General features: G+C 62.4%; 1 protein-coding gene across 11 annotated transcripts; it reads right to left on the bottom strand.

Annotated features, from left to right (window-relative positions):
• Window positions 1-506: 506 nt before the first annotated feature.
• MTSS2 (MTSS I-BAR domain containing 2) lies at window positions 507-13576 on the bottom strand. Of its 11 annotated transcripts, none has more exons than XM_051801837.1 (15): window positions 13234-13576; window positions 9423-9484; window positions 9243-9316; window positions 7438-7522; window positions 7077-7168; window positions 6917-6991; window positions 6650-6658; window positions 6044-6201; window positions 5855-5962; window positions 5681-5778; window positions 4984-5191; window positions 4146-4223; window positions 3751-3927; window positions 3500-3665; window positions 507-2766 (listed from the first exon to the last, which is right to left on the bottom strand). In XM_051801837.1, the coding sequence occupies exons 1-15, from the start codon at window positions 13300-13302 to the stop codon at window positions 1994-1996; spliced, it is 2232 nt and encodes a 743-aa protein (XP_051657797.1). In that variant the 5' UTR covers window positions 13303-13576; the 3' UTR covers window positions 507-1993. The 11 variants fall into 11 exon arrangements, with proteins under 11 accessions (XP_051657797.1, XP_051657803.1, XP_051657795.1 ...); XM_051801843.1 differs by having other exon boundaries at window positions 4984-5110; window positions 13234-13575; XM_051801835.1 differs by having other exon boundaries at window positions 4984-5194; window positions 13234-13574.
• Window positions 13577-14215: the final 639 nt, after the last annotated feature.

Genomic DNA, 14215 nt, shown 5'->3' with positions numbered 1-14215 from the left:
CTGCCCTCTCCCTGCCCTCCCCCTGCCCCGGTGCCCTCCCTACCTTCCCCTGGGGGTCCAGGCAGGCGGCGAAGAGGTGCCGCGGTGGGCTGGGCTGCTCCAGCAGCCCCTTGAGCAGCGCCAGGCCCAGCCCCCCGTCGCAGCCGCTCAGCAGGACGCTGCCCACGCCGAGCCCCTCCATCCCCGCCGCTCCCCGCGCCGGCTGTGCCGCCCCGGCAAGGTTTGGCAATCGGCCCCGGTAATCCGGGAGGAGGCAACGCGGGTGCTGCCGGGATGGGTGGAGGTGGGGGGACACCGCCTGCACCCCCTCTCCTGGAGGGGATGGGACAGCAGGATGCTCTTCTGCGTCCTGGGTCACCCATCGCCTCGACCGTGGGGCTGTCTCACCCCTCCATACCCCAAAATACCCACTCCCTCCAGCCACGGGCACCCCGAAGGGGCGAGGGGACTTTCCCAGCTGTCCCCCCCCTAGGGGGCCAGAACATCCACAGGAGTGCAGGCGAGGCTATTAATTACAGTACAACCTTTATTAATACTGGAATCTTCACAGTGCATTCGTTACTTGTAGCAGTGACTATGGAAAACAGGGAAGGGGCGGGGGGGGGGGGGGAGGAACAGGGAAATTACCACCAGAAAAAAAAAATTTAAAAGAAAAGAAGGAATGAAAGAAAGAGAAATAAACTTGGCAGAGGGATGGGGAGGGGGGGAAGCGGCGGCAGAGGCGGGAGCACATTGGGTAAAATAAATTAAAAAAAAAAAAGAGTAAGGACCAAGTTAACAACAGCACCAGAAAAGTTACTTCAGTCGAAAGACAGGTCAGTTTTTTTTCTTTTCCAAGGAATTTTTGTTTTCTGTACAAAATAAGAGACCCCCCTCCCTCCCTCAAACCCAAACATTTGTCACTTGGCATCAGCGGTTCTGGGCAGGAGAAGGGGAAAGGGGGAGAACTAAATTGTTATTCCTAAGGGGAGGGCTGGGGGGCTGCGATGCGACAGACAGCGGGGCGGCGGGGCTATGTACAGCGGGGCCGGGGGTTGTGCTTTCCTCCAGCCGCCGGCAGAAATCAGCTTCTTCACTTCGGGGGTCTGCCTGAAACCTCCTGTTCCCTGGGCCCACCCCCCGAGCAGGGCCCTGCACAGGGGCTTCAGGGGCTGAGGGAGGGGGCTCGAGGGGGGCTGGGAGGGATCCCTGGGAGGGGGGGCAAAGAGGAGGTTCAGCATCCTCAGCCACTGCACACCGGTGTCCCCCCAAGGCAGAGGGGACTGCAGTGCCTGTGCCCCCAGCCCCCCCACCCTCTCACACATCCCCCCCCCCCGCACTCCCCTCCCCATTGCTTCTGCCCCTTGAAATGAGGTTGAGCCGTGCTGGCCCCAAGCAGGCAGCTGGGGGGGATTGAGCCAGGCCCCCCCACTCCTGGTGCTGCTGCTGCCACGGCCCTGTGGGCACCGTCCTCTCCTGCCGCGGCTGGGGCCACCCGCCTGCGCCCGGGGGAGAGAACACACAGGGGAGGGAGTGAGGGAGGGGAAAAGGAAAGGAGAAACAACGGGGAAAAGGGCAAAAAAGGAAAGGGGAAAAAGAGGAAAAAAGAAAGGAGGAGAACAAGAGTTAAAAAGAAAGGAGAAGAAAAAAAGAGGAAAAGAAGAGAAGAAAAACGAGAAAGGAAAATAAGAGAAGAAAAAGAGATAAATAAGAGAAGAATAAAAAAAAAAAAAAGAAAAAGAAAAAAACGCAGAAAAAGAAAAGGAAAAAAGGGGAAGAAAAAGAGGAGAAAAAGGGAAGAAAAAGAGGAGAAAAAGGGTCAAAGAAAGAGCAAGTGAAGGAAGGATACAGGGAAGAGGGCAGGGCAGGAGGAGACAGGGGCAGGGAGTGGGGGCCACCGGGGAGGGACAGGGCAGCGGGTGCCGGCGGGTGGGGGGTTCCCGGGGAGGTGCAGCGGCTGCCCCCGGGAGGTCCATGGGCCGCGGCGGGCACGTCCCCGCTGGCCGCGGCGTCATCACGATATCCGCGGGGCCGACCTGTCATTGGTGACGGTCCTGCGCAGCCGCACCCCGCGCCGGATGGCCACCAGCATGTCTTCGGCCGGGGGGTCCATGGAAGCCGCCGGGGGGGGCGCGGGGGTCTCCTCGCTGGGGCCGGACCCCGCGAGGGTGGTGGGGAAGGGGAACTGGCCTTCCCCCAGGGCGTGGGCGCCGGCCACCAGCTCGCCGATCTTCTCCACCAAACTGTGCCTGTTGGCGGCCAACTGTTGGTCCTCCTCTTCCTCAGCGGAGAGGTGCTGGCCGGCCCCGGGGTACACGGAGATCTCCATGGCACCGCCGCCCCAGGCGGTGTTGGGAAGGCTCAGCCGCTTGGGCGAAGCTTTGGCAAAATCCAGGGGGTTCGGAGAGGTGTCGTCAGCGTAGAAGACGCACTCTTCGCTGCCCACCCGCGTGGGGCCAGCGTAGCCAGGGGAGTCGGGCACCGTGGGGGTCTTGACGGGGACAATGGGGGGTCGGATGGGGATGGGGCCGGCGTTGGAGAGGGTACGGCGGACCGAGGGCTTGGTGGAGGGCGTGCGGCGGATGGTGGCCACCCCCGGGGTGGTGCCGGCCGGTAGGTTGGTGCCAGTGGGCAGCCCGGCGGTGGAGGCGGGACGCTTGGTCTGGATCATCCGCCGGTAGTTCTGGGCGATGTTGCTGTTGCGCGGGATGGTGGAGGACTTGTCGAAGTCGCTCTGGGGGTCGCACTCCACGTCGCCGTTCACCGAGTAGCAGTCGTAGTCGGAGCCTGGGGAGGGAGCAGCACAGTCAGTGTGGCCAACCACGATCACCCCAACCCACAATTGCAGGACAGCCACAACCACCCCACTCCATCACACCGAAATCACAACCAGACCCAACCGTCACCACTGCAACACGAACACAACCAGCCCCCATTGTTGCCACTGGTTGAATCAAACCCAACCATCACCATCACAACCACCCCAACCACCGCTATCACAGCACGATCACAGCCAAGCTCCACTGTCACCATCACATGCTCATCACTGGCTCAGCCGTCATCACACCAACATGATGATTACAAACACGATGTAATCATCATATAATCAACACAGTGATTGCAAACATTATTTGATCTCCAACCGCCAGCTCTGCTGCCACCATCTCCCATCTGCCACCATCTCCACCTGTACTCAACTGCTGCACACAGACACATCACCACAAACCAGCTCCAACAACACCCTGCCAAAAGGCTGCCTGTTACAGCACTGCCTGGCACAACTGTAGCCTCAAATAACACCCAAATAATCAGAAAAGGTTGTGGTTATGCGTGGCACGAAGCTTGTGCCACAGCCCAAATCCCCAACACACATCAAATGTTCACCCCAGCAGCCCCTGTGCAATGTGACCACAGCCTGATGTTACAACACCCAGGGCACGCAGATGTGCTCCAGGACCTCCCCTTCCCCACTCTGGGTGCTGTTTCAAGTGGCCCCAGCTACCCCTTGTACCCGAGGTACCTTGGGAAGGGATGGTGTCCTCGGAGCAGGAGGGGGTGGTGGTCTGTGTGCTGTAGCCGCTGGAATACTGCAGCGAGTCCCGGCTGCTTTTCTGGTGCTCCAAGCTCAGCCCCCGGGTCAAGACCATGGCCAGGTCGCTGGCGGCAGGGGACACCTCCTCCCCGTGCTGTGGGGGCAAGGGGCATTGTCAGCACCCTGGATTCTCTCCTAAGAACCCCCCACCTCTGTGCTCTCCCTGCTGCAGGCGGTACCTTGGCAGCAATCGTAGCCGGTGACATCCGGGGCCTGGGAGCATCCTCGCCGCCAATGCCCGGGTACCCCCCGGCAGGAGAGCCCATCTCGGCTTCCCGGAGGTGCTCCACGCGGTCCTTGCGCCGCTGCAGGGTGGGGACCACTGGCTGGTCGTAGGGGCTGGCCTTGGACCAGTCCTGCAAAGGGCAAGGCATGAGGCTGACGCTGGCGACACCGGGACCAGGAGCGGGGCAGGAGGGGGCACGTGCTGATGTCCCCCACCAAGCCACGGGTGCTGCTTGGGATGCTCTGCCCCATGGGGAGGTGGGATGGGGGGATCTGGGGCCTGAACCCCATGAGGTGAGAGGGGGAACCACGTGTGAAGTGCAACCCCGGCGGGATGGCAAGGACTAACCGAGGTGGGGGAGCTGCACTCGCTAACTGACTGGCAGGTTTCGGAGGCCTCTGAGGACGCCGAGCTGGAGGACTTCTGCTGTGCCGTGCCACGAGGCCGAGCCGAGAGCCAGAGGGGGAGAGAAGAGGCCGTGAGGAAGCAAAGCCAGAGCTGCAGCCCCGGTTAGAGAAGCACCCACGGCTCCCCTGGCTGTGCCAGGCCCCCAGCCCTCCTCCCCTCCGGCAGCGGATGCGGGATGGCGAGAGGCAGCGGGATCTACTGAGCTGGGATGATGCTCCGCCCCAACCCTCCCCCCTGCTCACCCCAAGCCATGAAGAGACAACTGGCATTTTAGGGAGTGGGGACCTTGCCAGGTTGGTGGTGCCAGGTTAGCATGGGCAAGCCAGAATGGCAGCCCCCTAGGGATCCTGGAGCATCCTTGGCACTGGGGAGGATGCAGAGTGAAGGGGAAGCTTTGCTCATGCTGCCTGGTGAGGGACTGGCACAAACCGGGCATTATGGGGCTGGGGTGACTGGGAAACACCCTGTTCTCCCAGTGGGAAATACCCTATTCCCTTGGCATGGGGAGAGGGATATCTGTGCCCCATCCCTTTTGGGGGGGGGAGTCGTGGATGGGATTTCTCTGCAGTGTGGCCTGTGATGCCCCCGAGTAGGGCAGACACCCCCAATATTCCCAATATTTATCTCCCGTGATGCCAAAGCAGCTGGAAATACTCCTGGGGGTGGGTCCCATCACCCCTGCACCGGACCCTCGTGCTGCACCCAGTACCACCCACCCCTTCCACTGAGGGGGGAGCTGAGGCACGGAGGTGGGCAGCACTGACCGCCCGCCCCGTACCTGGCTGGTGATGTCCGAGGGCATGGGGGAGGGCGGTTTGGAGTAAGCGGCGTCCTGGGAGATGAAGCCGGAGTCGTGGGAGGAGACGCTGGAGAGGCGGGTGGCGGCGGCAGGGGGCTGCGCCAGGCTGCGGTAGCGATAGGTGGAACTGGGTGAGCAGGTCTGAGCCCCGCCGGGCCACGCCATGCCACCCTTGGCACTGCTAACGCTGCTGGGGGGGCGCCGGGGGCACGGGGACACGCCGGGTGGGGAGGACAAAGGAAGGAAAAGAGAATTTGAGACAGAGGCTCGGAGGTGGCAGGGCGGCCAGTGCCCTGCCACGCACCCCGACCTGGGGAAACTGAGGCACACGGGGTGCCACACAGGGTGCCCCTGTGGCAGGGAACAGGCTGAGGGACAGGACAAAGGTGGTGTGTTTGCCCCCAGGTTGCTCTGCACAGCTCACATTGCCCCCAAACCCCAGATGACACGGCACGTTCCAGGTACCATCCTGCCCCATAGGTCCACCAGCCCTGCCCAGAGCACCAAGACCAGTTCCTCCACATTAGTGGGAACCAGTTGGCCACATGAACATGAGAAGGTGGACATGCACCTTGTGAGCATCCCCAAGGGCTGCAAGTGTCCTTAGCCCACTGGGGTTAACGAGGAGGACTGGATTTCCTGGCTGTGGTTGGGTGTGGAGCCCACCCCACCATACCTGCACATGCTGGACTTGCGGGAGCTGGAGCTGCTGGGCGAGGACGGAGGGGTCTGGTAGGACCAGCTGTAGTCAGAGCCCTTCAGATCCTTGATCACCTGCAGGAAGGATGGGGTGTAAGTCCCCTCAAAGATGCTCCCCTCTCCCCTAAGCCCCTCAGCCCACCCCACTGACCTGCTCGCTGGCGGGGGGCAGCTTGTGGGGCTCGGCCGTGAGCACCACCAGGTCCTCGATGATGCCCTGCAGGTGGGTGATCTCTCCCAGCATGGTGAGCTCCCCGTTCTGAGGCCAGATAAGAGGGAGCATCAGCACTGATTGGGCAGCAGGAATCACCCCCACACTCCCCTGGTCCCCGGCACTCACCACCACGGGCTGCAGGAAGGTGATAAAGGTGCAGAAGCGACCCCGCTCTTCGATGAGGGCTTTGCGGACCGCCTGCTTCTCCGTCTCCTCCAGCAGCAGGTACATGTCATTGACGTCCTGCAGGGCGTTGTCCAGCTGGGGCTGCAGGTCCCCTTTCCCTGTGAGATGGGACACTGTCAGTGCTGGGCTCCCCTGACACTCCCCTCAATCTGATGGGGTCCCCACTGCCAAGCCGAGGCCACACCCCCGGCTCTGGCTTGGGGACATCATCCCATCCTCACATCCCAGCAGCTGCCACAGGTCCCCCACTGTGCCCCTATCCCTGGAGGGTCCAGGAGCACCTTCACCCCACAGCAGCCCTGGGCAGGGGGCTCCTCCATCCCCATTCCTGGCACTTGGGACCAGGGGACCCCTTGGGCTGCCACTGTGGCGGGGCTGGCACTGCCCCAGGACACAGGGTGCAAGCTAAGCTAAGCTAAAAGCAGGGTGAAGGGGGCACAGGGAGCGGATGGATGGACGGACAGACAGACAGAGGCTGGGGAGACTGGGGGGGAGCAGATGAGGAAGCAGAGAGGGGGCCGGTGGGGGGGGCAGCAGTTCACTTACCAAGTAGCTCTACAGGAAGGATGTGGAGGGGAGGGAAGAGAGAAGGAGACAGAGAAAACGTGTGAAAAGAGGTCAAAGGCTGGGGCACATGCCCCTGCCTCCCCACCACCCCCTGGGCCATGCTGGCACCCCCCTTTCTGCAGGGGGGCAGCAGGATCCCCCCAGTGCCCACCCCCCATTTGGCAGTGCCACAGCCGGGGTGCCCGCTGTGGCTGGGCGTGCTGCAGCGGGGCTGGTGGGGGCACCCCCCAGGAGACCCTCCCTCACCTTTGCGAGCCTTTTTCTGGAGCTTGAGGGTGTCAGAGGATTTTTTCTTGATCTCGTGGCGTGCTCGCTTGTACTCTGAGGGCACAGAAGTGCTGTCAGAGGGGATTCCCCCCAAGCAGTGCAGCCACCCTGCATGGATCCATCCCGTCCCTCCCCGTACCTTTTGCGTGGTCCTTGTCCAGCTGGTTGGCAGTTTTCTTCCAGTCCTCAATCCTGTCCTGCAAAGGGTTTATCAGGCTCTCCATGAGGGCGCTGGAGCAGGGAAGAGAGAGAAGCGGAGAGTGTGGGAGAGCGCCGGAGCCGGGGCGTGGGGGAGCCATGCCCCCAGCCCAGGCCCAGCTGACAGCCAGCACCCCCTCCCTCAGCGAGGGACAGCAGCCTAGCTGTGTCACCAACACCCTGGGCTTCCTTACTTGGTGAACTGTCACCAACGCCCTGGGCCCCCTTACTTGGTGAACTGTCACCAACACCCTGGGCTCCCTTACTTGGTGAACTGTCACCAACACCCTGGGCCCCCTTACTTGGTGAACTGCCGGAGCTTGGCCTCGATGCTGCGGTGCCTCATGCACATGCGGGTCAGGGCAGAGCCGATGTCCCTCGTGGCACCTGGTGGGGAGAGAAGCACACTGACGAGGGGCAGGGACAGCCCCACACCAGCCCCAGCCCAGTCTGCGTGGTGGCAGCAGGGTGGCTCATGGCAGGGACGATGGGCGCTGGGATGTGCTGAGCTCTGGGGACTCTTCGGGACTCTTCTTTTTTTTCCCCAGGGTAAATCCACAAAATAAATCAATCATCGTCCACCAGCTAACAAATAAAGCACTAAATATCCCTTCCGGCGGCTTTGAAATTAAAACCTGCTCCTGTTTTTCCCTGGTTTGTCTCAAATTTGGCATTGTGAGGCCAGGGAAGGGGAGGGATGAGGTGCCCCGGCTTAGTTCCAGGCAGTCAGCTCTGTCCCACACCTCCAGACACAATCCTGAGTGGGTAAAAAGGGAGTCCAAACTCCCCGGGGGGGGCTATTTGCCAGCAAGAGAAAGCAGAAGCATCCCTTTCAGATGAAACCGCTGTTAACCCTGAAGCCTAAGGATGGCCACGTGGTGGCAGTGCTGCTGGCAAATCCCAGGAAAAGCAGCAATCCAAAATCCTTGGGTGCAAACTGAGGAGTGATATTCTGCTCTTCTCTCCCATAAAAGAGCCTCCAGAGACACCTTCCACCCTTTTGCAGGACTTCTGAGCACTCCCCAGCCCCTCGGTGCTGTGGAAATAGGGGAACCCGTGGGCCCAGGGCCTTCTCCTGCACGGGGGTAGTCTCCTAATCCAGCTCCTAATGCTCTTATCCCAGCTCCTGCTGCTCCTAATCCGATTCTCACGCGCTGTGTGCGAGGCCACCAGCCAGCCCCCACCCAGTGCCTCAGTTTCTCCGTGCTGCTGCTCTGTCTCCCACCCTCCCCAAAAAACCCCCTGCAGGTATAACAGCACGACAGGGTGACGCTGACTCCCGGGGTGCCGGTCCCCAGCTGTTCCCAGCATTCCCCCCCCGTGCTCCCTCCTTGCTTCCACTGCCCAGGCTGGTGGGGAGCTGGGGGAGACCTAATCCCCCCAGTGCAGTGGGCTAGTGGGTTTGGAGGCAAAGCTGATCCTGGCTCAAGCTGCCGCCTCCTCCTCCTCCTCCTCGCGCAGCTCCAGATGGCCTGGATGCCGCCAGTCTGCAAACCAGCCCGGGACCATCTGCTTGGCAGAAGCCGATCGGTGGGAAGTGGCTCCTCGTTGCCAACAGGCACTTGGAGAGGGTCCGGGGGTCCTTCCCCCCCACCCCCCAGCAGCGTGGAGGCCCCCTCAGCTCTTCAGTCACTTCCCTGGTGGGTTGGGGTTTGTCCATGAAACAGTCGAGCCTGGACTCCTGAATCTCCCTCCACTTAATTTCCCTTCCCTAGAGACACCTGGAGTGGCCAGGACCGCCCTGGGAATTTCCCAGGTGGGTGCCAGGGACAAGGAGGGTGGCTCGTGCATCCCGGGGGACAGAGATGGGTGCAGGGGACCATGCTGTGGGGCTGAGCCACCCCAAATGTCCCAGCCCCACCAGAAGATGTGGTTAGGCACCCATGGGTGGTGAGAAGCCAGCATCCACATGGGTGCCCACCCCTCCACTCCCCACCTTTCCAACCCTGTTTCCCAGAGGATGGCCCATCTTGGTGTGGGGACAGGTTGGACATCTCTCCACGGATGGTGGAGCTGCTGACTGAAGTGCACTCCAGTCACATGGGCAGGGGACACCCCACAGGGTGGCCAAGCCTGAGGACACTCACCCCTAGGGGAGAGGACCTACCTCGGGTGTTGGTGGCCATGTCGGCCACTTTCTGGAAGGCATCCAGGAAGGCAACTGCAGCCAGCACTGTGGTCCTGGGGTGGAGAGAGCGAGGGGGGAGCTCAGCAGGTGTGAGGCACACTGGGATGTGCCACAAGGAGAGGGGACCCCCATGTCCCACACCACCCTTTGGTCACTCACCTGAGCTGGGAGTGCAGCTTGGTGGCCTTTGAGTTGAAATCCTCCCAGATGGGGTAGGAGCTCTGTAAGGAGGAACAAGGAGGAAGGGCCATGGTGAGAGACAGAGCCCCTCATCCCCTGCACCTCCTCCCACACAGGGCAGCTCTCCCCTTCACTGGTACAGAGAGACAAGGCACCTCAGGGACTTCTCTGATGGTTAATAAAGGCTGAGCATAACCCTTTCCCCTCCCGTTTTCTTCCCTTTCCAGTCTGGCCACCCAAACATGTAGACCATGGAGACCTCATGATCTTGGGTGATCTCTTCCTCACAGGGCATCTCATGGGTTTGGAAATTTGAGAGGAAGAAAGGAAAGAGCTTTAAGACCCTGGCCAGCAGTAGAGTAGAGCCCCCCAGAACCTGCAGTCTCCCCCAAAGCACTGATGGCCAAACCCACCATCATGGAGGGCTCCATTCCCACAGCAGGAGCCCCAGTCCTCGCCTCTACCAAGCCCATGAGGACCAACTGGGCAGGAGGAGAGGTTGGGGTTGGGGACAATTGTATGGGGACAGGGACAGGGCACAGGTGCTTGGGAGGTCACCCCAGTGCCATTCCAGCAAGGTCATCCCTGCAAGACCAGTCCCACTGCCTTTGTGGTGAGGCTGTTCCAGGGCTGCCCTGATGCAACCATCCCAGTGAAGCCATCCAGGGCTGTCCCAGTGCCATCATCCCAGCAAGGCCATCCCAGGGCTGTCCCAGTGCCATCATCCCAGCAAGGCCATCCCAGGGCTGTCCTAGTGCCACCATCCAGTGAGGCCATCCCAAGGCTGTCCCACTGCCACCATTCCAGCAAGGCTATCTCAGTGCGGCGCCAGTGAAGTCGGTCCCAGTGATGCCTCAGAGATGCCAGTCCCAGTAAGACCATCCTGGTGCCATTCCACTGAGGCCTGTCCCAGTAATGCCAGCCACAGTGCCATCCCAGCAAGGCCAGTCCTGGTGCCATTGCAACGAGGCTAATTCTGGTGCAAGCATACAGCGAGACTATCCCAGTGTCACCATCCCAGTGCCACCATCCCAGCGAGGACAGTCAGTGTTGTCCTGATGAGGTTAATCCTGGTGCTGTCTTGGCAGTGCCAGCCTGGCATGGCCAGTCCTGGTGCCATCATTCCACTGAAGCTGTCCAGGTGCCACCATCCTGGCAAGGCCATTCCAGTGCTGTTACAGCGAGGCTGGTCGCAGTGCCACTATCCCAGCAAAGCCATCCCAGTGGAGCCAGTCCTGGTGTCACCATCCTGGTGAAGCCACGCTGGTGCTGCCATCCCAGCAAGGTCAGGTCCTGTGCTGTCATCCCAGTGACAAGATCCCGGTGCTGTCCCGGTGTCACCACCCGATGGCAGTGCCAGGGGCCTGCAAACCCCCCCGAGGCAGCCACCAGGCTGAGACACAGACACCAGAGCCAGCCTTGCAGGACGTGGGCCACCACACATCCCCATGGGCACTCTGGCTTGGTGGCAGCTCTGGGGACAAGGTTGGCACCGAGGTGTCATGGGAGCAGCCCGACAGTGCTTTCTGGGGACCATGAAAGCCCCGATTTCCTCATGAGTCAGCAAAGGAGAGGTCTGAGGGTGCCACTTCATCTGTCCATTGTGGCAGTGCCCTGGCTGTGGGTCCCTGGGGACTGCCATTGCCATCATCCCTGGGTCACTGTCCCTGGGCCACCTTCCATGGTCATCCTGAGCAAGGCGAGTGAGGCTCCCCTGTAGCAAGGGAGCAGGTCCTGATGCCCCCAGTCCCCTGTGATGCCAGGCAAGAGGAGGATGGGGAAGAGGACAACGGGGACAAGGACATGCCAAGGTCACCCAGGGACGCTGAACACGTGGGAAAAGAGGCAACAGGAATGAAGCTGGCTTGGGGACTGCCACCAAGTGAGTCCTCCTCACCACAGGCCAAGGGGTGCTGAAAAAGCCACCCACCACCAAAATAAGGTCCCTCTGCCCTCCTGTGTCCTGGGCAGGAGTCCCAGCCATAGGACCCCAAGTACATTGCTGCCCTTCAACGTTGCAGTTCTTTGGGGACGGAGTTATTTGTCCCCCAGTGCCTGTTCCAGGCCACCCACGTGGCTGGGAGATGGGGACAAGGTACCCTTAGGTGCCACCGGCGCTCGGCTGGGGCTGCACAGGGCACGAGCTGAGCCCCAGCTGTAGCACGGTGGGGTTTTCCTTCTTTTTCATCATTTTTCTTTCACCTTTCCCACCCAGAAATGGCGTGAAATTGAATCCAGGCTGGTTTCCTTGGGTGAGGGGTTCCCAGCCCAACCACATCCTGATGGTGCTGGGCATGTCACTGGGAGGTGGCGGCTCCGGGCTGGCTCATCCCCTCTGCAGCCTCGGCAGGGAATGGGGAAACCGAGGCACGGGCTGCCCCCACCTCCCCCCTGGGGGTGTAGGACTCAGCCAGGCTGCCTGCAGAGGGTGGCTGGAGTGAAGGCATTTTAAGGAGGGAGCTGATTACCCCACCAGCCCTGGATTCTGCTGCCTTGGGGAGAGATGGGATTTTCTCCCTAGAGCTTTTCTCCCGGCCCCGAGCCAGAGTCCGGCTGTGGAGCCACCACCACCCCTCGAAGGGGTTAATCTCCTTCCCAGCAAGGCTTTTATTTTTTTTTTTATCCCCCCTCCCCTGCTTTGGCAATGACAGCATTGTCTGGACGGGTCTGCAGCATGAAGAGAGGAAGAGGAGGAGGAGGAGGAGGAGGAGGAGGAGGAGGAAGAGAGCTTTTGCCTCCCAAAAATGACTGGGGCTAAAGCTCAGTGCTGGAGCTGGCAGTGGGAATTTCGGTCCCCCCAGGTGAAGCAACACGGCTGGTCGCCTCCTCCCTGCTCAGCCCCCAATCAGAAATGCCCCCCAGCATTTTTTATTTTTATTTCTTGAAACGAAAACAAACAAAAAAAGAGGCTTTTTTTAAACATGGCCTCATCCTGCTCTCAGGGAGGGTGGAGGCGATGTCCCCTCCTCGGGTTGGGAAATGGGATTGAGGAGCTGGGGGACCTTTTTGTTCCATTGGTGTCAACCCCAGTGGATCCGGCAGAAATCCAGGCTGGGAGTGGGGGGGGGTGGGGTGGCAGGGGACACGCGATGCCTGAGATGGGCGGCGATGCCCGGTGTGGGGCCAGTGGCACCCGGTCAGGGGCAGCGGTGCCTGCTCTGTGCTACCCGACATGGGGCTCTGGCACCCGGGGCTGATCCGGAGCCACGATCCCCAGCGTGGGCTCCAATGCCCAACGCAGGGCCCCGATGCCCAGTATGGGGTTGATGTGGGGCTCTGGCACCCAGTGCCATGCTCAGACACCCGATGTGAGACCTCGATGCCTGACATGGGGCGCTGATACCCGGTAACGGATAACAGGGCTGATGTGGGGCTGCAACACCCAGGATGGAGGGAGCTCCAATACCCGGTCATGGATCTGGGGCTAATGTGGGGCTGCAATCCCCAGGATGGGGCTCCAATATCCGATGACGGATATAGGGCTCATGTGAGGCTGCAATGCCCGGGGCTTCGACGCCCAGCACGGGGTCCCGATGCCCAGTATGGGGCTGACGAGAGGCTCCGGCACCCCGTGCCAGGCTCCTACAGCCGATGTGGGACCCTGACACCCGCTGCGGGTCTGATGTTTGGGCTCCAGTACCCGATGCGGGGTTCCAATCCCCATCCCGGGGCTGAACACCGGAGCCCCGGCACCTACCACGGGACCACTACGGGGGCTGCCCGGGGGAGCGGCACGGGGGTGGCGGCGGGGAGGGGGGGCAGCGCGCTGTCACGACGGCGGAACCCCTACCTTCATGTCGTTGATGATGGCTTGGAAGAGGCCGCCGAGGGCTCCGCACTCCTTCTCCGCCGTCTCCATCGCGGCGCTGCGGCAGCCCGGGGCGGGCGGCGCCGCCGGGGGAGGCCGCGGCGGCGGGCCAGGCTCAGCGGCGGCGGGGGGCGGGCGGCGCCCGGGCGGCGGCGGCGGCGGCGGCGGGGGGGGCGCAGCGGCGGAGCGGCGGGAGAGCCGGGCGGGGCGCGGCGCGGGGCATCGCCCCCCGGCCTCCTTCCTTCCCTCCCTCCCTCCTTCCCTCCCTCTCTCGGCGGGGGCTGCGCGGACCCGCCGCCCCCTGGCAGCGAGCGGAGCGCGGAGCGGGCGCGGAGCGGGCAACGGGGAGCGGCGGCGGCCCCGGGGCGGCGGCGGGGGCGGGGCGGGGCGGGCGCTGCGCGGCACATGCGCCGCCCGCCGCGGGGCCGGGGGGCTGCGGGCGGCGAGGGAAGGGGGGGATTGCTCAGGGTCAGCCCCAGGGATGCTCCGGGGGCGGCAGCGGGCACCCGGAGGACGCGCAGGGATGACGAGGCCGGGGGCAGCCCCGGTGGTTCTCGGGGATGCTCTTGGGGGGGTCGGGGAGCAGCGCCGGGGCTGCAGCGGGAGAAGACCCGAGGGATGCCTGGGGATGCGAGACTGCTGGGGGCGGCACCGGGGTTTGCTCCCGTGGCGGCGGAGGAACTCCCAGCGATGCTCTTGGGGTGCCGGGTGAGGAGCAGGAGAGCCCCGGGGTGTATACGGCGACGCTGTGCTCGGGGTGAGCACTGGAGCTGCCACGGAATGCTCGGGGGCAGCCCCAGAGCCCTGGCGATGGCGGGGGGGGGATGCTGCCTGTTCAGCCTCTCCCCAAGGGGTGTTTGACCCCCACTGCCTTCCTGACCTGCCAAGGTGTGCTGCAGGCAGCAGGCTGAAGTCCCTCCGGGGTGATTATACAGCAGCTCTGAAATGTCTCAGTGCACTCGAT

The sequence above is a fragment of the Manacus candei genome, unplaced genomic scaffold, assembly GCF_025592945.1.
Source record: "Manacus candei isolate 608988 ecotype Guabito, Panama unplaced genomic scaffold, ASM2559294v1 h1tg000053l, whole genome shotgun sequence".
Taxonomy (NCBI): domain Eukaryota; kingdom Metazoa; phylum Chordata; class Aves; order Passeriformes; family Pipridae; genus Manacus; species Manacus candei.
Note: the sequence above shows the minus strand (reverse complement) of the source record. Positions and strands in the feature narration are given on the sequence as shown.